Source organism: Pipistrellus hanaki, assembly GCF_964339955.1.
Source record: "Pipistrellus hanaki genome assembly, chromosome: 17".
NCBI lineage: Eukaryota > Metazoa > Chordata > Mammalia > Chiroptera > Vespertilionidae > Pipistrellus > Pipistrellus hanaki.
The window spans coordinates 17,628,174-17,655,525 of NC_140519.1; the positions used below are offsets into that span (position 1 = coordinate 17,628,174).

Below are 27,352 nucleotides of genomic sequence, written 5' to 3' on the forward strand. Positions count from 1 at the left end.
GTGAGAGATGCATTGATTGGTTGACTTTTATATGCACGCACCCCTATGGGGGCTGGGAAACCTGCAATCCAGGTATGTGCTCTTTGACTGGAAATCAAACTCAAGACCCTTTGGTCCCAGGGCCAATGCTCTAACCACTTAGCAAATCGACCAGGGCTGTTCTATTCTCTAGAAAACACCAGTGCTCTGTGCAAACAAATATGATATGCCCTAACCGGTTTGACTCAGTGGGTAGAGCATCAGCCTGTGGACTCAAGGGTCCCAGGTTTGATTCCGGTCAAGGGTATGTACCTTGGTTGCAGGCACATCCCCAGTAGGGGGTGTGCAAGAGGCAGCTGATTGATGTTTCTCTCTCATCAATGTTTCTAACTCTCTCTCCCTCTCCCTTCTTCTCTGTGAAAAATCAATAAAATATATTTTTAAAAATATGATGACTGGTTGGGCAATGCTGTCTTGTTCACTCCGGCTGCTTTGCTCCAATGCCCGCTGTTCTTCTCCCTGGTAGCAACATTGATCCTTTAAATTCCACAAGATGATATTATTATGATAATTATCGTCATGTCTCTCGTGATTGTCTTGTCCCAAGATAACATCTACCCCTTAAGGGTCTACTGACTTTCTAACCAGTTTCAGAAATTGACTTCATTTGGTACCATCTACTGCTACAGGCAGTTCAATGTGGAATGGCTGCTGGGGCAGAGTCCTGAGTCTGAACATCCAAGGCACAAGTAGCTGGTCTTTCCGAAGAAATCTATGCCCAGCTTTGCCTATCCTTCCCCTACCTGTCTACAGAATCAGGTGGAGATTCACGTGGGTCTAGGAATCAGGTGGAGATTCACGTGGCTGGAGATGCCGGGAGATGGGGAGATGGGGAGATGCTTCCTCTTTTCATCCCAGGTCTACTTGTTTGTGACCATACAGCCTCAAGGCCAAGTTCAGGGGACTGACCTAGGATTAGACACATTCTAGTGCTCCACATTCCCCTGAGTGGTGGAATCCTAACTCCAGAAGAGAGGAAAGAGGGAACATGGTTGCAATAGTGACCACATAGGGCGTACCCATGATGTAAGGCATAGTTTGAGAGAATATCTGCTGGCCTAAGGTGGCTGGATGTTGGACCCCACCTATGGTCCTTAACTTTGCCCATGGCTATGCTGGTTCTCCTTCAGAGCTTAGTTTCATGGTCTAAAAAAATAAGTGCAGATTTCTGCTTTGCTTCCTTTGAAAAGCACTCCAAAACCCAGGGGTAGCTGCTGTATTCACTCCCTTTAAACACATGAAAGTGAACCCAGATTAAATGAGTGTTGGCAAATTTAGCAAGTTAAAAATTTCCTCTCCCTTTCATACTTAATCCCATGCTAATTCTAAATCAAAAAGGAAGAATGAGAACGATTTAATATTGAGTTAGAAACTTAGTTAACAAAATGAACTTTCCTAGTCTGGACACACACATAAGAAGTTATTGCCTTGGAGGTTTGTAAAACATATTTCAAGTCTGGAAGTTGGTTACTGTTCCACGTGTCACATCCATAGAAGAAAATAAATACTGAAATAAGGACATCTGATATCAGAAAGCTTATTTCAAAATAATACATTAAAATGACCTGACAGACTTCTAAGCAGCTTTTTTGTTTTGTTTCGTTTTTTTGCTAAAGGATATAATATTGCTTCAAATTGCATGCCCGGGGCTGGAATAGCGGAATAATTAGAAAGTTCTTCCCCTCTTGAATGCCTATCCTCAATTCCCAACAGTGCTGCCTGGGGAGTGAGAAGGCAAAATGGCCGTAGCCGCACAGAACACACACAATACGTTAGTACGTTGGGTAAAGGATGTCCTTCCTGGGCTGAGCCATCACATTCCATTTCTTTGAACTGCATATTCACACAGAATGTAACTAATGCCATGGGGTAGGCAAGTCTTTGAAACGTCTGCCTTGCAATCTGGCGAAAAGGCTACTGCCTGTGATCACCTAATGAAATAATAGCTCTGGGTACTGCAGAGCTGGGCAGATTTAGCTTCTATGAGGCTTCTTGGAAGAGATTCAGGGTTATTTGAGTTCAGACACATTTGTAATGGAAATTGTGGGGCTTTGGGGATTTAGAAAAGCAGATGAAGTTCGGAAGTAAAATGTAATAGGTAAGAATTAGACTTTTTCTCTGCACCAAGGCATTTGTTTTTTGGCAGCTAAATTGTTAGGTAATAGGAGGTCTTTGTTTGCCCAACGCTCAGGGGCCCTTGCTTTTCTCATTCCACTCATGCACACCAGCGGCCCTGCACAAAGAGGGTGGTCCCAGCTCCACTTTGTCTTTTCCTGTTGGAGCTGATAGTTCCACCCAAATCTGAACCCGCAGAGTAGAACTTTCAAATTGCAGGCTATAGATCATGCCCTTCATCTGTGTACATGGCAAAGTACAAGCCCTGTTAAAGGAAACCACAAGCAAATGCCTCTTTCAAGGCTAAAGTCCCGTAACACTCCAATGCACGGCAATTTCCCCATTACACACACACACACAAAAGAAAACTGTCTCAGAGGATAAATAACATGACTAAATAAGGTCACATAGCAGGAGCTGGGGCTTAACTATCTTGTCACTTTTAACCACTACAGTATGCTTGCCTCCCAATCCTATATAATAAAAGCCTAATAAAAGCCAAGTGCCTGGTTGTCTGGTGACCAGTTGAATGACTGTTGAACCAATCAAAGCATAATATGCTAATGATATGTTAAGGCTGCTCAACTGCTCACTATGATGGCCACTGACCACCAGGGGGCAGATGCTCTGACCGGTAGGTTAGCTTGCTGCTGGGGTCTGGCTGATTGGGACTGAGAGAGATGGACCAGGTATGCCGTGGAGCCCTCCTGTGACTCTTCCCCAGCCCTGATTGTACACTGGCAGGGTCCCTTGGCCTGGCTTGTGCCCTCTTGCAATCTGGGACCCCTCGGGGGATGTCAGAGAGCCAGTTTCAGCCCAATCCCACAGGCTGCTGCCCCCTGGAGGGTGCCAGACACAAGGCTCGTGGCTGGCAAGTGCTGCTGCGACAGGTGGGAGCCGCAGGCAGCGTTGGACTACAGGTTTCAGCCTGATCCCTGCAGGCCACCCAGAGGGGCCCACCTGTGCACGAATTCATTTGTGTACTGGGCCTCTAGTTATACAAATAAAGAAAAGTCAAGCTTTCATTGAACAATCCTTTACAGATTTCATAATGCAATAGAAAATAAGACAAGTTTGCCATTCCAGCTGAAATGTAATATTTGGTTCTTGGTGAAGATGTGCTAATTGCTCTGAAAAGCCCATGTATGAACAGAGGAGGAGGAACCCCATCTGTACTGCCCGCAGAGGCATCTCCACATGATCCTTAGTCTCAGTAGTATCAGGCTGAGTTCGTCATCTTTCCTCTTTGTGTGCTCTTTTCCCTGTATCTAGAACCATTCATCTCTTGTCACTCAAGCCAAAACTGGGGTGGCCATTCTAGGACCTTGCTTTTCTCAACCTTCTTCTTCCCATTAGTGTCCGAAGACTATTATTTCTGTCTAGTAAATGTTTCTCCAATCCTTCCTCTCATCTTCATCCTCCTTTCAAGTGCCTGCCTGGCTTCAGGCTTAGCTCTCCTCTGATTGATCCTCTTAATGTTGCCAGAGACAAATTCTAAAATTTAAATCTTCCAAGTAGGAAGAGTGTTTATTAATATCTCCCGATGGTCTACAAGTTAAATGTCTCATACAAGTGTCTTCCTGATCCAGCTGCTGCCTATGTCTCCAGCCTCACTTGGCATCACTCTCCAAGCACATTCAGCCATCACAGAGACCTCAGACTAGTTCTCAGAATGTGATGTGTCTACAGGCACTGGTGTCATTGCATTAGCTGTTCAGGACATTGATTACCATGCTGACTGGGCCAGGACTACTCTTCAACCTCCCTTCTCCATTCCTAGGCTGAGATATGTGCCCCCTCTATGTATTCTCATGGCAATATGTGCCTGTTGCTGTCACGGCTCTTAACTGTCTAACATTATTATTTTGTTCAACTGTCACTCTGCTATACACATTGATGCCTGATGGAAGAGACTATATCGCTAGATTTTTAAATATATATATATATTTTAATTGATTTCAGAGGGGAAAAAAAGAGGGAGAGAAAGATAGAAACATCAATGATGAGAATCATTGGTTGACTGCCTACTGCAGACCCCCTACTGGGGATCCAGCCCGCAACCTGGGCATGTGCCCTGACTGGAAACTGAAAGTGACCTCCTGGTGCATAAGTTGATGCTCAACCACTGAGCAACACTGGCCAGGCTATATTTTTAGTTTTTAACAAAGAACCAGACACATGCAAACACATAGCTGAAATTCAATGTATGTTTGCTGAGTGAATTTTTAAAAATGAAAAAAAAGTGAATGGTTTTAGAGAAACTATGAAGAGATTGGTTGGAGATTAGAATGAAATATTATCTTAGGCAGAGGTAGCAAATGTTATCTCCACAAAGATATTTGCAGAAATATTACCCCAGATTTGCCCATGGATGGCCTGGTTGTAAGTTCTTCAGTTTGATGTCTTTGGGGGAAGGAATCCTGCTGGTTCCCAGCTGGGAGGGAATCCCAGCCCCTCTGCAGACCTTAGCACTCTCTTATCTTCTTCTACTTTTCCTTATGAGTTACATTTTACTCATCTTAGCTCTTTAGCTGAAAGTTCCTTGAGAGATGAAACTATTTCTATCTCATATTTACCTTCAGCATAGGCGGTAACAGAGTGCTTTGCATTTCATAGGTCCTCAATAAACATTTGTAAAGTGAATGAAAGAATAAATACAATAAAATGTAAAAACTACTCTAGCTCTCTCTCTGGGGGCCATTATTGCCTGGTGAAAAATGTCAGTTTTATAGCTGGCACATTTTATTGCATTTCATTTCAAGTGTTTTAAAACATAACCCAATAAATAAAAGAGTGAGTTCATCAGTTTCTTCTCTTATATTCAGCCTGCTACTTATTGGTTTATTGATTAGGATGCGGAAGTCTTATCCTACCCCACTGTTTATTATCGTTTATAAGCTCTAGCTGAGAGGACCTTGCTGAGCTGTTATCTTGTTTTCTTATTGTAATTTTAACACTGCACTGGGTTCATTATCCAAATGTACTCCATCTGCTCCAGGTGCTAGAGAGCTAATTCCTACGTGAAATGGTTCTTTGGCAAAAAAAAAAAAAAAAAAAAAAAAAGTCTTAGATTATAATCTAATCAAATATGGAAGATGACATTAACAAGACTTGACTCTCAGATAGGATTAGGAGTCAGCACTAAAAATAAATGCAATTAAAACACGAGTAGTACTTTACCCATTTTCAGGGGAAAATATGTTTTGTTTTTCCAAAGTACTTTCACTGCCCACACAGTATTTCAGAACGAAATTTAACTTCATAAATGCTGCAGTTTTCATTCTAACTCTGGTAACTGCTTTGTACATAGAAACAAAGAGTGTCTCACCTGCAACAAGGCTTGGAAGGGCCTTCTTTTGGTTAAAATGCAAAAAGTACAGGCACATTCAAAAGTAAAAGAAATTATTTAATTTTGCCCTACTTCAAGATGGATGACTATTACCAGGGAAGTCAAATCAGTAACATTTCTTTGATGGCTGTTGCCATATTCATTTACTGTAAGGGTGAATTAAAGTCCTTTCCTGTGATGACATATAAATTGTGAATATTTGGTCTGATAACAAACAAAAAGCTCCTTCATACATTCTTGAAATCAGTTCAGATATTCCTAGGTAAGCAATGATAAGCTTATCAAAACAACATATTCCCTGCCCCCAAATAATTCATTATTCAGATTGGGTAACTAGACAGTATATTGTAACACAATCAGGGTTATAAGCAATCAATATACAAGATGCTAATTGAGCATAAAGAGAAAGGAAACGCAAACAAAACTTCAAGGGGAAATGGTATCGAAGTTGGGTTTTGTGGTTAAATAGGAGTGTTTCATTATAGACACAGATGGCAAAGGCAGTCATGCCAGAGGGAACAAACAGCAAGGCCAGTCATAAAAGTATAAATGAAAATGGCATTTTCATAGTTTGTCACAGTTGGCATATACATTTTCATAGGAATTGTGTGGACTTTAGTGACCGAATTCATGATGAAACTTGCAAAATTTAAATGAGGTCAAGACTTCTACTTGCTACCTCTAAATTTTCTTCAGCTAGAATTCCATTTCACTTTGAGAGCAATTATGCCTAATCACATAGCCTCAAAATGCCTACAAGGCCAATTCCTATGACTATAATCAGGTCTACACTGGGCATAGCCTTGAGCAGTTGCAGTAGCTGAGAGTGACTGGGAGAGGGTGGAAAAGAGCAGACAAGGGGAGTCACTTACCTGGGAGCAGACTGTGGGGTCCGGTCTCTGACTCCTAAATTCTTTGCTGTGTTCTGAACTCTTGCTCCCTGAAAAAAAGTAAAGAGAATCACTCTCGGCTCTGCATTGCATTAGTAATCAACACAGCATGAACACTTGAGTGAAGAGTATTTATTCCAACCATGTACTTAACATCAAGGGAAACTGGATGAGAAGGAAGAGAGACATTTTCACCTGAGCATTTTCAAAAGTAAAGCTTTTAAGAATTAAAACAGGCTGATATAGTGCTTCAAAGGATTGGTATGTATTCCAATAGCCACCTAAATTATTTCAAATTAGTTTAAATATCAGCTTCCTTTTCACCATCTCATCTTTATTCCTAAAAGCAAGCAATGCATAAGACAATAGGAAATGAGCAGATTATAAATACCCGCTGTGTCTTCATTTCCGTCGAACAAAAATCACAGTTGTATTACACTCATGTGTATTAGCTAAATAATTAGCTATTTTAAACTTCATAGCTTCATAGTGTTTATCAAGAAAATAATGTCTTAAATAGTTCTAAAGCAATCTGCCTGTGGATCTCTGAAAGGTAAGAATTCTGTCTCAACATTTATAGCACAAAGACAATGTACTTGAGTAATGAGAAAGTCTTTACAATCTGTTAAGTTCACGAATGAAGCTATAATCATTGTTTAGTTCCCAATAGAAATTAGTTATTACATAGAACAAAACACTAGGGTGTGGGGCTGAGAACAGATAAAGGAGAGTAGTTTAAAAAAAAACAAAAAACTCTGAAACCCTCTCTCCTGCTACCAAATTCTAACCTATGGGAAAGGAAGAAAGGAAAGAAGAAAGAAAAGAAAAAGAAAAATTCTCTCACTTGGACCAAGCAAGGATGGGTAACCTCTGGCCCACTAGCCATATAAGGGCCTGCAAAGTAATTTGGTCTGGCCCTGCCAAGGCATTAGGAGTGAGTTAATTAAATGTTTGCCCAAACATAGTAGGCTAATTTTAAGTTGATAATTCTGTGTGGCCTGCCAGTTTATAAATATGCAATCGGCCCTTGGCAGAAAAAAGTTCCCCACCTCTGAACTAAAGGAAAGCAAATGGGGTAGGAGATGGGGGTGAGGATGGGAGAGATGGGAAGGGATTCAGGAATTGCAATTAGGCAGGTTGTAAAAGCAAAAAGAGAAGTTGTAAAAGCAAAATAGAGAATTCACAGTTTTCATTAGTTTTCTGACTTATGTCCGGGACCCACTAGGCTGTATACCACTGAGAGTACTTACTTGCCTGTTGGTGTCTGTATCATGGTGATTTGCCTACACAGGTGTCCACTATGGTATTAGGCAAGAAGTGCATCTTCCCTGGTCCTTGATCCTGGTGCCCAATCTAATACTGTAACTAAGGAGCCAGAATTCTTTGCAATCCCAGTGTTTGTTAAAATGCCCAAAAGAGAATGGTTGGCTTCCCTCAAAGAATATTGAAAATGCATAATTTATTGGACAGAAAACTTTAAGTTTATAATGTAAATGGGGGTGTCAACCTCAATTACTTTATTAATCAGATCAGATGGTTATGTGAAAGTGCTGAGGAAGATTATTATAATCATTTCAAAAAAATTGTAAGGAGTACAATACCCTTCCTTCTATCTTTTGCTTCTACTAACTCAAGCAGTTAATTCAAACAACTCTACAGAAAGCACATATACAAAATCTGTTCATGAAAACTGTACTGCAATTAGAAATAAGAATAATAAATAATGCTGAAAATCTTCTTCCTTAAAAAAAGAAGCTAAATATCTTAGAAATGATAAATCACTAATTTGGCAAATATTCTAACCATCCAGTCTTCTGAAAAACGGAGTCTAAGGAGTTAAAAGGCAAAAGAAACATCTTTCATTACAAGTGTGTCCTAACTGCTCAGATCCCATGCTGTGAAGTGCTGGCTTGCAAACTGGTCCCAATCATTAATCCCATTGCCTGAAGCTGCTGAACACTGGTCAGAGGGTTAGCAGCAGGAGGAACATTGCAAAAGTTGACTCCAGTTTCTCTAAAGAGAAGGCTTCGGCTCCATAATCTTTCTCAGAGAAGGTAGAACTCTGCCTTTGTCTCTCAGAACCTCTTAGAGATTTCCCAAATCTTAGAGTAGACAGACAAGCAACAAAGGAAGGGGTAATGTTCTAAATGTATTTATTCAACAATTAGGAGGAAGACGAAATGATAAATACTAAAAAATAGTGCAAATTAGATATCGACCAGGGACTTTGTAACATTTTAGTCTTTTAAAATTACATTCTATAAATATATAGTAACAGGTATGAATACAAATGTATGTATATTATGTTTTAAAGACACTTGTACAGTTAAACAAGTCATGAAGACCTACATAATATTGTTTTACTCTTCTCATTTTATCTATTCTCATTTTCACTTATAGGAAGTTAAAGGTTTTGAGTGTTTAAGTCTATATACTTACAATGCATATGAAGCCAACTCATAATTACCCCCTTACTATTAAAAAAAGATTTTTATTAAAAAAAAAAGATAATACAGTCTCCAATAAACCACAATTTTGAAATGGCTCCTACAAATCTAGTAGCAACAGAGTGAAACAGAAGGTTTTTCTCTCTCTGTATGTTTCAGAGCCCACATCCCAATCCAGATCTGACTAAATCACACATTCAGCTTAACCTACTTGTAAAAACTGAACCCCAAGAAGTTCTTCCTAAACCTGCCACTTTGCCATCTGCATTTGCCAGTTTCCGCTGAACCACAGTATGCCACGTGCTTCTAGCAGATCTCATCTCCTTGCAACAAATCCCTCCCCGGACCCCGTGAGGCCTGGGCTTTCAATCTTCAGCTCTGGGGTTCACAACCTGGAACTCCAGGGTATGTGCCCGCTGCCCCTCATGTCTGCAGTGCAGTCCACGGGCCAGCGCTGGCCTCACTGTCACTGCTTCTGGGATTTTGTATTGTTGTTTTCAGGGTTTTTTTTTGAGCAAACCCATAGGGATTTATGTTTAAGATCATCCACTCTTTAGTAAACAAAGTTCATAATTACAAAAGCATATCTTAAAAGTTAAGTCCTTCTCTATCACTGGACAATTCAAACCAAGACAGCAGGTAGAGAGATTGGTCAAACCAATTTTCTGTGGTAGCCCTAAGAGGAGGTGACAGAATAAGATATAAAATTGTCTTTCATCCTGGCTAGGTAACTTAGTTGGCTAGAATGTTGTCCTGATGCTCCAAAATTTTGGGTTTGATTCCTGGTCAGGGCAAGGCACATACAAAAATCAATCCATGGAACAACAAGTGGATCTCTCTCTCCCTCTCTCTCTCTCTCTCTCTCTCTCTCTCTCTCTCTCTCTCTCTCTCTCTCTCTCCCTCTCCCTCTCTAAAAATAAATAAATAAAATTTAAAACAATTAATTTTTCTCAACTTCTTTTGTCCTTCTACTCATTATGTCTTTTATTATGTCTTTTCTACTAGTAACTAGAGTAAGCACATTTTCCTAATAATCACTAAATTGAATATTAGTGCAGTTTTGCTACTACCTTTTCAAAGAATTTTAAGGGTTAAAAACCAATTGACCACTCCAAATGCTCTTGGATTATTGTATAGAATGTTCATCCCCTTTGTAAGCTAGTACATTCCTACCCACACATACTTCAGAGACCTACAGGCAGTCCAATGGCGTGCTTTATCCTCTAAATGAAAAACCAAGGTCTGTGCTTATCTGGCCCATGAGGCCCTGTGAGATCTCCAGAAGGGCGCAGGGCCCTCAGTTCTTTCCTCGTCCCCCATCCCTTCCCCAGTCTGTTCCCTGCGATTCCTAGGAAGTGACACACATCTTCTCCTTTACATAAGCCCCACGCCTGGCCAATTCCCTTTCCTCCTCAGGTGACCTCTTAGACACCTTTTCTCCAGGTTCTCTAAGTTTCCTGGAGAACCTTCATGTGGACATCCGTGCTGTCTTCTTCCCTGGGAAGGTTTCTTGTTCTCAGCTTAGGCTCTGAGCTTGGAAAACTGCCCGTCACCTCCAGGCACTTGTCAGACATCTGATGAGCGAACAAAGGAACCTTCGAATCCAGGTCTTATAACTCAACTCCCTACAGTGTGTGCGACTCACCTGCTTCCGCATCACATCCGTGGCCTGCATGATGTAGCGAGGAGGCAGGCCGTGGCTTCTGGCCAGGATGATGGCCTGCTCCACGGTCACGCTCAGGGTGCACCTGTGAGCAAAGGCAAGGGCAAGTCAAATCCCACCGATTCCTGGTAAGCACTTCAAGACACTCAAGGTTACTAAGGAAGGTAGCAGAATACACCCCCCACCCCACCCCAAATATACCATCGTGGAGAGTTAGTCATTTTCCCTTGGGTATCTCCCATGTATATATGATATATACATGTTAATGAATTTGTTTAATTTTTTTCTCTTGTTAATCTGCTCCTTATTACAAGGGGCTCAGCTAAGAACTCTGAAGGATAGAAGAAATTTTAATTTTCCTTCCCTACACTAATTTCAAAATCAAAAGGCACCAGGCAAAATCAAAGCAACCAGACAATGAACCATTAATTTTTCTACAAAATACCTGTTCTAAAGTGATTATAGAGCTACATTGTTGGAGTCCAAAATTAAGTGTTTAAGTTTCAAACAAATCCATAATGAACTATTGTTTATTGGAAAGTTCGTACACAGGAAATTAAATAAGCGAAATTATAATAAGTTCTATTACCTGATATTATTCTTTACTGATATTTTGTGTAATTAAAAATGACTTCCTAATATTGTCATTCATATTGATAATAGATTTATATTGATTTATGCCTATTATAGTAGAAAATAAACTGAAATTTTCACTAAAACAGAATTGATTTTTAAAAAGTGTACTTCTTGGACTGAATTTAAAGACTGTAAAAATTTCCAAAGGAACCTTTAATTAATTATACAACAATGCAGTACCCAGAATAACCCCAAGAAAATTCACAATTCAGTCCCTGAATTCAATATTGGTGAGCCTTCTTCCTTTTCCTTTCCTTAATGGTCTTTCATATTTTTCTCTCAACTAGCTCTTAGAGCCTATATTTAAGTATTTGTTAATGTTCTCAGGAGCTGGTTTCTAAATTGTTTTTTCATGGGTAATTTCTGTACACATTTAATAAAAATGCTCATTACTTTCAGATGTTTTTTCCGTTTTTCCTAAAATTTATTTTAATGGATATGCTCTACTTCACTTTTCAATTTATTAATATTTTATGGTATTTTCTCCATGTCTTTATGGTATGTTTCCCCATGTGGTTTGGTTTTTACACATATATCTTTCTAGATCGGTTTAATTTTTCCCTACAAATGAAAGTAAGTTCAATAATTCAATTGCTTTTTTTGTGTGTGTGAGAAATATCTAATCCATTTATCCCTGGTTATGAGGCTGAACTATTGCAATCAAGGATGTGTGGTGGCTTTTGATACTGATGATTAAGAAAAAAAGAAGACAGTATTTAAAATATCACTGCTGTAAATTTAGAAAGAGCCTGACAAAGTGCCACTGTGTTATTATCCATAATTGTGTTCTAGGGAGAAACATGTTGCGTTCCACTGGCTGTTAAATGACTTGAAAAGCTGCTTCCATGTTAACATTACAGAGAATTCTTCAGAAAGCACTAATAACCCATATTCAAAGGCTAACGTTTTATGTCTAGCTTCCAGTAGTGCACAAGGTTTACAAAGATTTAGTGTATGAACCTGATAATGCACATGCCTGCTGTAGGACAGTATATGCCAAATGAAAGCCAAAAGGTATCACTGACAGTTCATGTGTAAAAATCAATTGTTTACAAAGCATTTGCTAGGTTACCAGATAGACAATACATAACCTTATTCTCCTTCTTCAGGTCTCCTCTACTTCAATTTTAAGTCCTTACTGATCCTAACATTTTAATCAATAATGCCCATTACACCAACTGGATGAAGTTAAAAAAAAAATTGGTATCTTTTCCTAATCACACTGAAATATCTGAATGAAATTTCCTTCACCAGCCTATCAAAAAAAAAAGATGGCTTCATCTATCCTTGCTCTTCATATTAACCACATATTCCAATTAGGCTCCAAGTTTAATTTGTCATTGTTTAAAAGTAAGACATTTTAAAAGAGACAACTAGGTCAATGTGGAAGATAATGCAAAAGGTTGATGTCTCCATGAAGGCTCAGAGTTTCCTTCACAGCATCACAAGTCCATTTCCTAAACTGAGCTTATAAAAGAAAGCCCAGCCACAAGTCCACAACTTCTCTGTGAATATGTCATTATTTGCCTCATAACCTTTTATCTTCTCTCAACTACCTCAATCTGAATGTCCAAAGGAAAAACTCAGCATTAGCAAGACGCATTCTGATTCTGGCATTGTCTGCAAAATCCCAGGTCGAGAAGAATGGTGCGTGGTTTCCCAGTGGTGTATAAATGTACACGCAGAGTCAGGTTTTATGAGGAAACAGTCGATTCTGTAGCTATTACCAGTGACAGTGATCTGCTAACGAGAGTGAAGGGAGCAGCACCAAAGGCCAGGACGCTAAGCAAGCCCCACTCAATACTAGATGTCTTGTCTGACCACCAGTTTCCTTTCTAGCACAATCTCTGTTGTAACATTAGACAGTACATTAAAATTTAAATACATCTATATATATATTTACTCCACCCTGGAAAATATGGACCTTCATATTTTAAGCTCATTTCAGATCCAATTCCACATAAAGTTTTTAGACAACTGTTTTTTTGGGGGAAGTCACAAAAACAAAAAAGGTCACAGAGTTGAAATTGTCCTTTGTAAAAAGGCAAATATAACTAGATATTGAAGACAGTTGTTTATTAATTTTAGTAATAAGACATTTCAAGTAGTGGTTCTGCGTAGGGCATACTCCTGAGGAAGTGAAGTAGACAAGGCTTCAAAATTTTGCAGAAATTGTGAATTTCCCATAGAAAGAGGAAACAGGGGGTCAATATATCTGTGCTTATAATGAATAAATCTTGACATATTTTGTGTTAATAGATCCCAAGTCACTATGGTAAATGTGACGTGGAGCTAATTGGTCCAATTTAATTTGATTGTGGAAATGTCACAAAGAAGTTCCTTTCCATCCATCCATCCAACAATTATTTTTCAGTGTCTACTTTGAACCTATAAGTGACATTAAGTGCTGTCAGAAGTGGATTTATCATTAAAATAAAAAAGGTTGAGTTTTAGGGTCCCTTACTTGTATGGATGCCTAAAAACCTGTTTATATAGTAACACACTTTTAAGGACTCACAAAAGCTGTAATACTTTCAATAATAAAGACAAATTTAAAAAATAAAATTAATTAATTAAAAGAACTCACAAAAGCAAAATGTTTTCATTGCAAATGGTTATTACGGCTGCCTTTTTATATCCCAATGTCCCTCTGTCATGTTCTGTAGTGTTCAAATGGCCATGGCTATTTCTGGAAATAAACTAAATGCAACTAAAAGATGCATTTAGGTTAGTTTACTGGGACTTATGTATATGATTCCTAGGCACTTCCACTTATAGTTAGGTTATTAAGGTATCCTGATGCAGAAATGGATTCCAGAGTATTCCTACTACCCACTGTACAAATTCACCCAACGTTAAAAAGGAGGTGCAGGGCTCCAGGCTGTAATGCAGTATGTTCATACCCTGGGGCATCCAGGACTGTAAGTATGTGTGTGGAGGAGGAGAAACAAGGTTGGAAATGCATAGAGCCAGAAGGCTACTAATGTCATCTCCACTGCTCCTTGCTACTGACTCATACGGTACCTGTGCCTATATGATCTCATGTAGGCAACACATTATTTGGAAAATCTGAGGAACATTAGCTTTCAGAAATCCCAGTTTCTCAAATCCCTTTGTATTTTAATTATTATTTTTAATCCTTTCTCAAGGATATGTGTTTATTTTAAATACAGATTTTATTTATTTCAGAGAGAGAGGAAGAGAGAAGAAGAAAGAGATAGAAACATCAATGATGAGAGAAAATCATTGATCAGCTGCCTCTTATATGCCCCCTACTGGAGATTGAGCCTGAAACCTGGGCATGTGCCCTGACTAGGAATCGAACCTCGACCTCCTGGTTCATGGGTCAATGCTCAACTTCTGAGTCACAACATTTGGCAAGGATATGTCATGATTGATTTTTAGAGAGAAAGGGAGAGAGAGAGAAATATCAACTTGGAAGAGAAGCATCAATTGGTTGCCTCCCAAATTCACTCCAACCAGGAATCAAACCCACAACCTGCATGTGTGCCCTGCTGGACAATACTTCAATAAATTGAGCCACCTGGCCAAGGCTATTTTAACTATTTTTAAAAAGCTTTCTACTCTTTTTATTTTAAAGAGAGGTTCATTAAAGTAACCCTGTGGTAAATTCTTTTATAAAATTCTGATGTTACAGGATTATGATCATTACATGGAGTAAATGACAAACTTCTACCAATATTCTTTTATAAACTGGGGTTTGGCTGAACTAGAGTTTTGCCTGACTTTATTAGGCATTTGCTAATATGATGTTTTTCTTTCAGATATCTGTCCCAATTGATCATAGGTAGTAGCTATCAATTTTACTTTATACTAGAGGCCCGATGCACAAATTTTGTGCACAGGTAGGGTCCCTAGACCTGGCCAGTGATCAGGGCTGATTGGGGCCTTCTGGCTGCTGGCCAGTGCTTTCCTTCGGTCTGCGTCACCCACTGGTGGTCAGCACACGTCATAACAAGTAGTCGAACTCCCAGTGGGTCAAACTCCCAAGGAGGCAATTTGCATGTTAGCCTTTTATTACATAGGATGTCAAACCACAAAGCTAAGGGTTAGGAAAAGCATGTGAACTGGTCTCTTATTTGCCATTTCTACTCCTAGATGCTAGGGGTTGAAAATGACCAATATCCAAATCTCCTTCTCAACCAAGTCTCACTGCAGAGACAAAGCCTGGCTTCCCAAGTTGGCTTCATTGGAAAATTGTGTAGCTCAGTCATTAATTAAGTTGAATCTATCATACTCTATTTAGTTCACTTTGTAAGACTTCACATCTTAAATCAAATTACATGTAAATCCTTTTTAAAAACATCAAACATGACATTTCTATAATAAATTAGACACAAGATTCTTGAAACCTAAGGGCCTTCTACATATTTGGTCATTTGCCAGGAAAACAGATAAAAACATCAGTTGTACTCTAATTACATTTTCAAACCTCCATGGATCTACTGCCTAATTTAATGTTGATTCAAATTGTACTGAACAATAAAGCCAATCTCCCAAGTGTTGAAATGTGTTAAATTAAACACGTGGGGAGATGCATCACCCCCTTTGGGCTACAAGGGTGACGAAGCAATTTAACCTGACTGGGGAAAGGAGAACAATGCAAGGTCTGTGGCTTTGGGTTCTGTTTTCCTACAGTGGATATATTTGCTAATTCTCAGCAAGGTCATGGTAAAAAAAAAATTCTGAGATTTTGCTAGGTACCTAAGGATTATATTGCTATTTCTTGGGATGATCCCAAATTTTCTTATTATTAGTGGAGGAGGGGCATTCAGATTATTGATAGTTATAAGCTAAATCATCTTCAACAAATCATCTGAAAACCTAATGTAATGAAGATTTCTGAATCTGCAGCCACCATAATTTTGAGTAAATTAACATTATGTATCTAGATGTTGAAGTGAAAACATATTTAAAAAAGTAATTCAAAATAAAAATGCAACCTTAAAAAAGGATAGTTTGTTTTTATTTCCCCCTTTTTTAGAAAAAAAAAATCAGTATTCATATTTCAAGTCTCTAAAGGACCAAGTGTTATAATCATGATCACGCAGGGAGGAAGTCACAGGACTCAAAACCATTTTCTGATTCAAAATCTAGGTCTCTTTCTATTATTGCAAAATTGTATCACGTAGATGGCTGCATTTAGAGAATTCTAACTCCACACATCCATAATTCAACAATCACAATCTTGGCTCAGCATTTATATTTTGGATATGTTTTTTAAACTGACTTAAAAAAGAAAAAAAAAAGAGGAAGGGAGAGGAATAGAGAGACAGAAACATCGACTGGTTGCCCCCATCATGTTCCCTACTGGGGATCGAGCCTGCAACCTGGTAATGTATCCTGACTGGGAATCGAACTGGTGACCTCTTGGCTCAACCACTGAGCCACAGTGATTGGGCAGCATGTATACTTTAAATTCATTGTTTTGGGAAAGTTTAATTCAGTCATCTCAAATCAATTCACTATGAATGTAGACCTCATCACACTAAAATGAATGTGTTCGTGATTTAAAAAAACAAACAAAACTTAAATGTGAAGCACGTTAAATGAGTATAATGACTGTAAGGCCATCAAGTAGTAAAAATAAACTGAAGGGAGACCTTGTACCTTCTCTATGCAGATTTGCATTTTTCGATATAAAATGCACTTTTCTTTGCAGAGAGTGTTCATTCCTGCAATGATCTCATTTATTCTGTCTTCTAATTACTTTTAACCACCGAGCACAGCGCACCACTGTGAAAAGCATATTGACATCTAGAATGAAGCAGCTGACTGAAGAAGCTAATTGCATAATGTCGCAGGGTTATATGTCCCCTGCTCCCGTCTGCTTCCTTACACCTAGGGAGAACGGTGCACCCAGGGCTGATCCTGAATGTTAAGTACTGATCAGTCCTGGATTGGCTGCTCTGCTTCTACACACACAGAGTGTCTGTGACATTAATATGGAAAGACCGCTGCTGACCTATGGGTCTTTCCCACCTTGTTTGCCCTTAGCAATGCATTTGTGACAAATGGAAAGCGTGAGAGCACTGTCACAGGTGCTCAGGGATCTCAAAATGCCAACCCCTGTGTCCTTGATCCCCTGTAACAAGGAAGATAGTTTTCTTTATAAGACACTTAAGTATTATTATGTGGAAAAGGGGCAAACAGACTATTTTCAATAATAAGGAACTCATATATACACTTATACACAGATAGAATAAAATATTAAATATATATATACTCTTCCTTTAGGAAAATGTGAATGACAGTCTAACAACAGCTAGTAACCATAAGCCAGCAATCACTCAAGCAAGTTTCCAGTATAGTCTATAGAAATAAGCTCTGGCCCTGCTGGTGTGGCTAGTCGTTGAGCTTCAACCTATGATTCCCTGTCAGGGCACAAGCTTGGGCTGCAGGCTCAATCCCCAATAGGAGGCATGTAGGAGGCAGCTGACGAATGTTTTTCTCATCAATGTTTCCATCTTTTTCTCCCTCTCCCTGAAATCAATAAAAACATATTTAAAAGAAAAAGAAATAAGCTCCGATGTCTTTTGAGGCTTTCAACATTTTTTGGCTCCTGTCAAACAGACTGTACTGATGATATTTTCCCATGACTATACTGGGTTCCTAGGTTTCCTGGTCTGCGAGCTGAAAGATGAGGGGTTAATGAGCAATAGATAAAAAGAAAATAAACACAGCAGAGATGGCAGGCAGAGCGGAGCAGGGTGGAGAACTGAGCAGAAGGCAGAAGTGAGCAGGAGGGCTGGAGTGAGATCCTGGTGGCACATGTAGGGCCAGGCTGAACACTCCGCTCACTCCATATATTTTAAGGCAAAAAGCCATCATGTGTAAGGAGCACATGTGCAGCGTTGGCACAGGAAACTGGACGTGGCATTTTCATGCAAGATAATGGGACTTTTCTACTGCAAGTTTCCATACATGTCCTGGCAGTCCTCGAGTATAACTTTAAACCAAGGCTTTCAAATTAACTGGCAGGCAAAAACTTTCCCCACCCCTAGTTCTCTCTACTCAAGCACCTTAAGGCATGTTTTCCTCTGAAGTGGTTTAGCACAGAGGCAGTCACGTGCCTTTGGGGAATTGAGCACTTGAGGATGTATGTGCTGTGCTGAACATGTGTCTGAATATGAAATATCATGTGTGTAGCTTAGTCACCAGGTTTGAATCTGCTTCTCCACATTTTAAATTTTTAGCCCAAACTCTACCTATTTTATTTCATTTCTGTTTTGTTTGGGCGGATTTACCTGAATAGACTGGAAACCTATTGCAACTTTCTGAACTTCCTTGACCTTACTCTCCACTTTGCTATCTGACTTGTATCTTTACTCCGTACAGGTTCTCTGATGACACCAACACAAAAGGGGTGTCTGGTATGAGATTTCTTCTGTCTCCCCAGGTCTTTGACGCTGGACCATAATTGGTTACTCTTTGACCTGTTTATCCCAGACACCAAATAGAGCTTAATCTGCATATCGTGAGACTTTTCTGATGGGTCCTCCTGTGTTTTATTCTGAGGCCCCACTTGCAGGGCACAGTATGTACTGGGAGGTGGAGAACCCAGGACAGCAATACTCTGATGTGTTCTGCTGATCTTTCCTTAATCCCACGGGGGCAGCTGATTCTTCTTTGTCTCACTTCTGTGCCTTCTCTTGGGGTAGCTCTTCCTGCTTCTAACACCTGAGTGTATTTATGCCCAGAAAGTTCTTAGTCATGCTTTAAACTCAGCTCACATATATCTCTGTGAAGTCAGCTCTGACCTGGTCTCCTTCTCCTCTCTCATGTACTTATATCAGCCACATTTCTGTCTTTCCATAGCCTCTTGGAGGGAAGGGGGAGTCCAATTATTTCTAATTGCAGAATACATTGTGAAATAGTCATCACAGTCAAGCTGATTAATATATCCATCACCTCACACAGTACTACTTTCCTATTCTTCGTGTGTGTGTGCTGTGTGTGTTGAAAACACTTAAGCAATGTCAGGTATATAGCACAGTATAATTAACTAGTCACATTGTTGTACATTAGATCTCTAGAATTTATTCCTCTTGCATAACTGAAATGTTGTACCATTGACCAATATTTTCCCATTCCCTGCTCCAAGCCCCTGTTAACCACCATTCTGCCCTCTGTTTCTCTGAGTTTGGTAAAGTAATTAAGATTTATATGTACTGATATTCTACTCTGAGTGGGATATATTTTTCTATTTTCCCAGAGCCCCATTATAGTATTTTATTTTTTCTTTCTAAAGATTACAGCACACTTTTTTTAATTTTTTGTTTTGATTCATTAACTATTTTATTAGATATCAAACAAGTGAAAGCAGCTGATTTAGTCATAACCTAACTGTTAAAAACAATTGAAACTACAGTTAAATTTAATGACAATTTTAAATGTCAGCTCTGACAATTTTAAATGTCATTGTTATTCCTACCTTTATATAAAAGAAGTGTTTTAGACAAATGTGTTTCAGATTCGTGATTACAGAGCACAATTTTAGAACTCCTTATTGGGAATGTGTAAGTATCTTGGGATCATGAGTAAGCAAAAATGTCTCTTCTGTTCTATTTAGCCGTCTTTCTGGAGATTTAAAATTCAAGCCATTTCTACTAATCTTGTTACTGAATCTCTCAAATCAGTTTTTGCACAGAAAGTAAAGGGATCCATCTGAAACCTACATTTGCTTACTGCAGGGTTTTTCTGTCCCATAGAATCTAACCTACATAGGGAAATCCCCGGAGTGAATCTTCTGCCCTTGCCTGCTGTCTCAACTGCAAGTGGAGAAAGATGCCGCTTCATCACCTGCCCCTTAGGACTGAGGACCCGCACCAGGCTGCCCTGAGTGCCCCACTTTTATAAGATCCTGTATCTTTTAATCGGAGGCCTATTTTGTAAATTTGTCCTCCAATGTCATATGATGTCAGATTAAAATACTAAGAGAAAGTCCTTTAAAGTTCAAACAAAAGTGGTTTTCAAAATAGTTCATTGATGCTTATCTGAAAATTTTTTTTAAATTGTAGGTATTGAGAATCACTACACTGTTTATCATAATTTGAAATAACTTTTTCATTAACCAAATTGGTAACACATAGTTTTCTTTATTGTTTTATATTTTAACTCCTGGATTTCATTTTTCTAACAAATGCTTACAATCATACCTTAGGTCCTATGCTTTGGTGACATGATGGGTTATATAAGCTTCAGCTGGGAGGGAAGGGTTAGATAGGACAAGGGTCTTAAGGTCTGGGCGGTTCTTACTAGGTGCTATTCTTGCTAAGTGATAAAACATACCACAGTATTTTGCAAACAAAGCTACAAACAGATGAGCTTGACAGCAACTCAACCTGGTAAGCCCACTGCAAAGAAGAAATCAACCTGTAACTAACCAAATAGCCCACATAAGCAATGGCAGAGCCTACCTTCCCCAAGACAGAGTTTTGGTCAGAAATCCTGTCTTCTTCACTTGTCACAATTAAGGAAGCTAGCCCGCCCCAACCATGTCTAAGTCCTAGAATAGAGCACCCCAAGTGGCCAACCCCTGGAGTTCAGTAACACAAAGGGAAGAAGAACAACTGAGAATCCAATCTCCAGTTGTAATACCGTTAAATGTGAGAATATATCCCAATTTCAAAATACCAAAATAAGAAAGCATTTTAGAAATAGACCCCTTTTAAGTTAGAAACTTCATATATCTCTATCCCTAATCTCTATACCTATATCCCTTTAGCTCCTAAAACTTTATACATGCTGAAGTTAATTTCTACAATGTACTTAAGAAAAAGCAGTCTAACACTGGAATTCATAGATGATGGCCAGCTTGATGATGCTCAGCATAATTACGTGTTTTGTTTTGTTTTTAATGATGAGAACAAGCTGGTGTGGCCACAGACTTTCTCACGCTTATGTATGGTTTTAAACGGAGGATAGTGGTGATGCTGGCTGGTGCTGGTGAGTTCAGGTGCAGGGACCCCTCCTTATCCCCCATGATGCTATTCATAAGCCCAACCGGATGTCAGTAAAAAATGCAGGGCCTTACTTCCTGGAAGACGTTCACCCTCTCAACAAAGCATGAAGATAGAAGGTAAATTATGAGTACAGAGCCTCCAAAGTTCTAATTCCAAGAGTCAGAAACATGCACTTGTGTTCAGATGACCCCTTTCCTTCAGGGCCAGCCCAGGGCTCTGACACCACCCACACCCCATTGTTAACAGAACCAGAGAGTGTGGACAAAACCCTGTGGAGTAAGTCCTTAGAGGGGAAACAGAATTCCAGGTTTCTTGCCCTCACTAGAAATTTCTCTGACACATCTTTTCAGGTAGCCTCCGGAAATGCCCACCCACTGGCTCCCAGGAAGCTGAAGCCGATGGGGCAGGAGGACAAGGGCGTCTTTGGTTTTGGGCACAATAGGACGCATGCCTCTGGTTTTATAACATTTGTGGGTACTGATTTTTATCAGTTAAAGAAAACCAGTTGGCTAGTAAGCAGGTGTGGGAATAAATACCAAAACAAAATGAAATGCCGCGTTGAATGGAAGGTTGCTGCGGTATGAAATCAAAGAGACACGGAGAAATCCCCAAGGCATGCTTCTGGATTGCCCGCAACAAATAACCCGGCAGGGGGACAGAAGGAAACTTTAACAGCCACAGTGGCGATTCAATACTTTAAAAATGTCCACTTGAGCAAAACAAGTTAAAAACCCTCACTTTGGCATAAGGCAAAGTTGCTGTAAGGCATGCATCTGGACAATATAGCATATATCTTGGTAGAAAAGGAAATTCAAAATATCTTCAAATATTTGTACTGGTTAAGCCAAGGAGTGTAAATGAAAGCACTGCTGAAAGATCAGTGCCCATTAAGAAGAGAAGCATAATCTGTACCCTCTTTACAAAAGGTAAAGGGGAGCGAGTCCACGACCACCTGACCTGGTTGTATTGTGCATGAGGGCAATCCTTCTGGACCCTGAACAATCCTACCTAATATAAAAGAAACATGCAAATTGACCGCACCTTTGCTATGCCCATAAGCACTGCCCACCACCAATCAACGCGAGTATGCAAATTAACCCAACCAAGATGGCAGTTAATTTGCCTATCCAGGCCAGAGCGAAGACTGAAGACAGTGTAGAAAGAAGCCAAGCACTGAGTGAAGCTGTGGAGAAGCAAGCAAGCAGGGTGGGGGAGAAGGGAGAGAAGCAGTCGGGGGTGGGGGGGGGGTGGAGAAGGGAGGGAAGCAGGGCAGCGACCACAGCAGAAAGCCCTATTGCAGGAATCTTCCTGCAACAGGCCATTAGTAATATATAAACCAGAGATTTCAACTCCAGTAATTCTACCTGGAGGATATTTTTGTTTTCTTTTAGCTTGGTGGGAAATAAAATTGAAATATAAACAGCCTCTGATGTGCAAAGGATTAAAAAAGAGAGATCCCCAAAATAATACAGTAGTTGACTAAACTGTGGTATAACAACTAGTTAGAATGTTATGTAACACAAATAAAAGTGATAATGAGAAAGTTGATGTATACATTTTGGAAATACATATAGTTGCTAGGAGCCTAAAGTAGATTGTCAAACTGTATATACCAATAACACTGTGTTCAAATGTGTGTTGTTTGATATAAGTTGCAAGAGATGATATAAAATGAAAATAAGGAATGTCAGGATGGGAAATTCTGGGAATTTTCTATTATTACACTACTTGTTAATAACATGCTTATATTGATTAAAAGGCAAAACCTGATCTTAAAAAGAGACATTCCTGCCGAAACTGGTTTGGCTCAGTGGTGGAGCGTCAGTCTGCTGACTGAAAGGTTCCAGGTTTGATTCCGGTCAAGGGCATGTACATTGGTTGTCAATGTTTCTCTCCCATCGATGTTTCTAGCTCTCTATCTCTCTCCCTGCCTCTCTGTAAAAAATCAATAATATATATATTGAGAGAGACAGTCCTGTTCTTCCACTATTCGAAAGCAATGAAGAGACTGTGGGCAGGAAAGTTCATCGGTGGAATTGTAACTCATGCAAAGGATTACCCTGGGAAAGAGAATTTAATAAAAACAAAGCCAGGCTAAATGCTGTGAGTGGGTTTTAATCATTCATCCTGAATTCTTGTCCAACTAATCTTGAATTCATTGTTGTATGCAACTCTGCCATCTAATTCAAATAGGCATTGAGACACCTAGACATTAATGCTAATTAACTCTGCCTTTTCATACCAAGAAACCACATTCTTCTCTTTAATTGGAAACATATGCAGTGTAATTCAATCTTTAAAAAATATTTCAGAAAAGGAAAACTGACTCTCTAATGTGGATATCATAGGGTTGACAATTTCTCATCTTGATTTTAAAAGTAGATGATAAAAGGTGTGTGGAATATTTATTCTCACACTGTGAACTTCTCCCCTCTGTTGGATCCATGTTTAATGGCAGTGCAGGTGTGGATCTACTTGAGCTCCTCTCCAGCTGTCTGAATTATAACTAGTAAGGGAATTATTTTAGAACCAGTCTTACGTGGAATTTCTGTTTCCAACATAAATTAGTGCACATTTACCATCATGAAAAGTCTAAGCCTAGCCTTCACTAAAAGGTTAAGGATATTATTAAAGTCTCGTTTTATTCTGCATCATGGAAAAACAAAACCATACCATTTTCAAATAGTTTTGACCTTCAGTTCAGCATCTGCCATGGGGCATTTGTGCCCACACTTCAGTAAATGTCTCCAAATTGAACTAACCAAAACTATATTTATTTTGAATTGTAGAAATGGAAAATGTCACACTACTTTGAAATCCCAATGTTACTTGTGATTCTAACACACCCTTCAATGAATACAGCAATTGTAAAATAGTTGTGGGACATCAATCTTTTTTCTCCTGTACAACATCAGTCAAATTCTCAGTTGCTCATGGAATATCTAAGAATAATTTGGACAACTTGGTCATGGTTCTTAGGTTAAATGACAAATTAATTGTATTAACTTTCAGTAAATTGATGTGGTGGTTGTCACAGTGTCTCCAGTCCTCAAATAATGATGATCTTGTACCAGGAAGAGAGAAAACACAAATGCTCAAGGTGGTGACATGTGGCTGAGGCCACCATGGCCACCATGCCATTCCTGGAACACACCAGGCACACTGCTACTTGAGCTCCCACAGAGGGATTGGCTGTACCCTACCATGACCAAATATCCTTTCCGGAGATTTCTGCATACCTCAGCCCATTTCATACAGGTTCTAATGAAATCACCTCTTCAGAAGGCACTACCTCTTCTTCCCAGCCTGTCAAATTTTACCCCTTTGACTTCTAATCTTTTTTTTTTTTTGCATTTATTTCACATATCATACTATATATTTACCTGTTTACTTTATTTCCTGTTTGCCCCCACACAATGAACACCATATGAGAATAGGGTCTTTATTTTTTTCAATGCTGTATCCCCAGCCACTAAAACAGTGCTGGCCCATAACTGGTGTTCAATACATATTTATTGAGTGAATGAATAATGAGCGAATTAATAGGGACAGAATGAATGAACACAAGTTGATCATATAGGAGAGAGAATTTTTCTGCTAGTAAAAAATGTGAAATAATTTTATATATTCAGTTGCAGACAACACTTTCAATTAATCTCTTAGTAAGCTTCCAATAGAGCACAAATTTCACAGCAATGAAAATAAAGAGGGAAATTCTGTATACTAGTATTCTATCAATCAAAATCTGTAATGTTCCTTTCATAAAAATCAAGTCTTGCCATACTGCATAAGGCAAAACATGCTGTGTAGGACTTGAAAACTAGAATTCAGGCATACCAAGTCAAACAGAATTTCACACATGAGCACCTCCTGCTTTAAATCATCTTTCTCCCCTTTTCTACTTCATCAATCTGATGCAACAAAACCCAGTTCAACCATCAGCTTCTCCATAGAAACTTTCCAGTTCTAACCATCGCAAAGATCTTATGTTTTATGGATAACTTTCCTAGGTCATTTACATTTTCTGTACACAGTAGTACAGATTTACTTGTGTTTTTTTTAATTGTTTTTACTATATGGTATATTATTATTATTATTATTATTATTAATTTGTTATTATTTTCTGTTGTTTGTTGTTCATACTTTATGTCTCTTACATGAGCATCACCACTTTATTACACAGCCAACAGCACCAACTGCGGTTCATTGCATGAGTTAAATACCAAATGCATTTAAACAAATAATAACCACCATCCTCAAATCTAACGGGCCTAGAACTAAGAGACAATGACAGATGACAGAAGGTTCTCTGCCCACTCAGATGACAATGAGAATTAAATTCTTCCCTATTTTCCCACCTATATGGTTTAGCTTCCATGTGAAAATGGAAGGATGATAGAAGAGGAACACATACTTATAAAAAAGAACTTAACTTGTGGCTGTCCACTCCCCTTCTTCACCTGAGGTAGCCATATGCATTCATACAAAGCACAGTTGCCAAAGACAAACCACCTGACTAGGACCCATCTGGGTGTCCCCTGATATGTTCAGGAAAAACATACTAATGGGCTATTGCACTATTATTTTGCCAGGAGTGGGAAGATGGTAGTACCCCCAAGGTTGAAAACAGCTCACAATAATTGTGTAGTAGGGATCTAAACCACTGAAGAGTGGAATGTCCACCAAATGCAATGAAAAGTTCCAAGCAAGTTCCTTCAGTGAATAACTTTGTACCTAAAGTACAAATATTATAATATAAATAAAAGGGCAAAAACATTCTGGGCTACAATGACAGAAATGTGGGACTGTATTCATTTGGGTGAGTAGTCACAGAAAATATAGGAACTAAAACCAGGAAATACTGTGTAAGGATTATCTAATTTCCAAAATCTTCTCCCAAAATACATTTGTCCTTTGAATGCAGCCAGTTTAGCCAAAATGTAAACCAAAGCCACTAAGGGAAATTGGGCCCGGTGCATGCTCACGTACCGGTGCACGCCGCTGTTGCACATGATGACGTGGCAGGCCCCCAGCCGGCTGCACAGCTCCGACGACACCGACAGCAGCCCCACGCCCGAGGCGCTGCACGCCGTGTTCGCACAGGCCGCCGTGCGCTTGGACCTGATGAACGAGGCTACCAGTCGGTAAAGTTCATCCAGGGCATTGAGAGGCCTCAGGAGCTACAGAACAAAGAGGTGAACATAAAGTTCAACATGTTTAGTGGAAATACATCCTTTTATTGATTTTATTTTTTCATTGAATTTATTGGGGTGATATTGGTTTAAAAAAAAAAAGGTTCAGGTATATAAAATATACATCATCCTTATATTGCACTGTGTGTTCACTACCCCAAGTCTCCTTCCATCACCATTTATCCTCCCAGGCCCTCTTCTACCTCCCCCCAACCCCTCTTCCCTCTGGCAATCACCATACTGTTGTCTGTCCATGAGTCTTTCTTTTTTAAGACATACTTATAGATGGAATATAATTCATAGTTATTATTATAACTTCTAATGGATAGTCTAAAATATTTTATTATGGAGGTAACAGAATTGGAGACTGCAAATACAAAAGCAGAAAAACTGAGTAAAGGAGCTATGTGAATGATAAAGCATAAATAAACGCTTTCCTCTATTGGTACCTTATCAACATAGGCAGCCTTGGATGTGGAGTTGGGTGGTGAATTTGACTTGTCCAAGTAAAATGCCCTGTAAGAATCCAAAGAATAAAGTATCATTCAGTGTGAGAGAAATTGAAGTGCACGAGTGTGCTTGGTACACAAGTCTACGGACACATTATCCTCTCATCCTGAATCCTGCAGCTGCCTGTTGGTCCTGGGCACACAGCACTTTCAAAGTAACCCAGGGAAGTGTTCAGCTCAGGGCAAAGGTTATGGGGACAGAACTCCTGCAAAGTGGAACATCGAGCAAGGGCCATGACAATAGTTTCATTTACCTGGCTGAGTCAATATCTACTAAGAGCACAGGATGGAGAGCAAGATCAAAGGAATTTGAGCTATTTTAAAGAGTTCTAGACTTTCCCCAGTATCCGAAGGAGATAAGAACTCTCTAAGAGCATTGCCGTGATGAGAAGAGGAAATGAGCTTGAATTGTGTGAGGTACAGAGAAATGCAATGTGGCTGGAGCTCGGTCAGAATGAATGAAGCTTAGGAAGAGGCTATAACGAGCAGGCACTATAGGACCCCGTTAGCCCTGATGAAGACCTGG

General features: G+C 39.4%; 1 protein-coding gene across 1 annotated transcript in view; it reads right to left on the reverse strand.

Annotated features, from left to right (window-relative positions):
- The window catches only part of PREX2 (phosphatidylinositol-3,4,5-trisphosphate dependent Rac exchange factor 2), a 209,633-nt gene that overhangs the window by 3,124 nt on the left and 179,157 nt on the right, over positions 1 to 27,352 (reverse strand). The window contains exons 36-39 of the mRNA XM_084864341.1: positions 26,767 to 26,833; positions 26,115 to 26,305; positions 10,486 to 10,588; positions 6,376 to 6,443 (exon numbers count right to left, since the gene is read on the reverse strand). Coding sequence (XP_084720467.1) covers positions 6,376 to 6,443; positions 10,486 to 10,588; positions 26,115 to 26,305; positions 26,767 to 26,833 — 429 coding nt within the window. The remainder of the gene's footprint in view (positions 1 to 6,375; positions 6,444 to 10,485; positions 10,589 to 26,114; positions 26,306 to 26,766; positions 26,834 to 27,352) is intronic.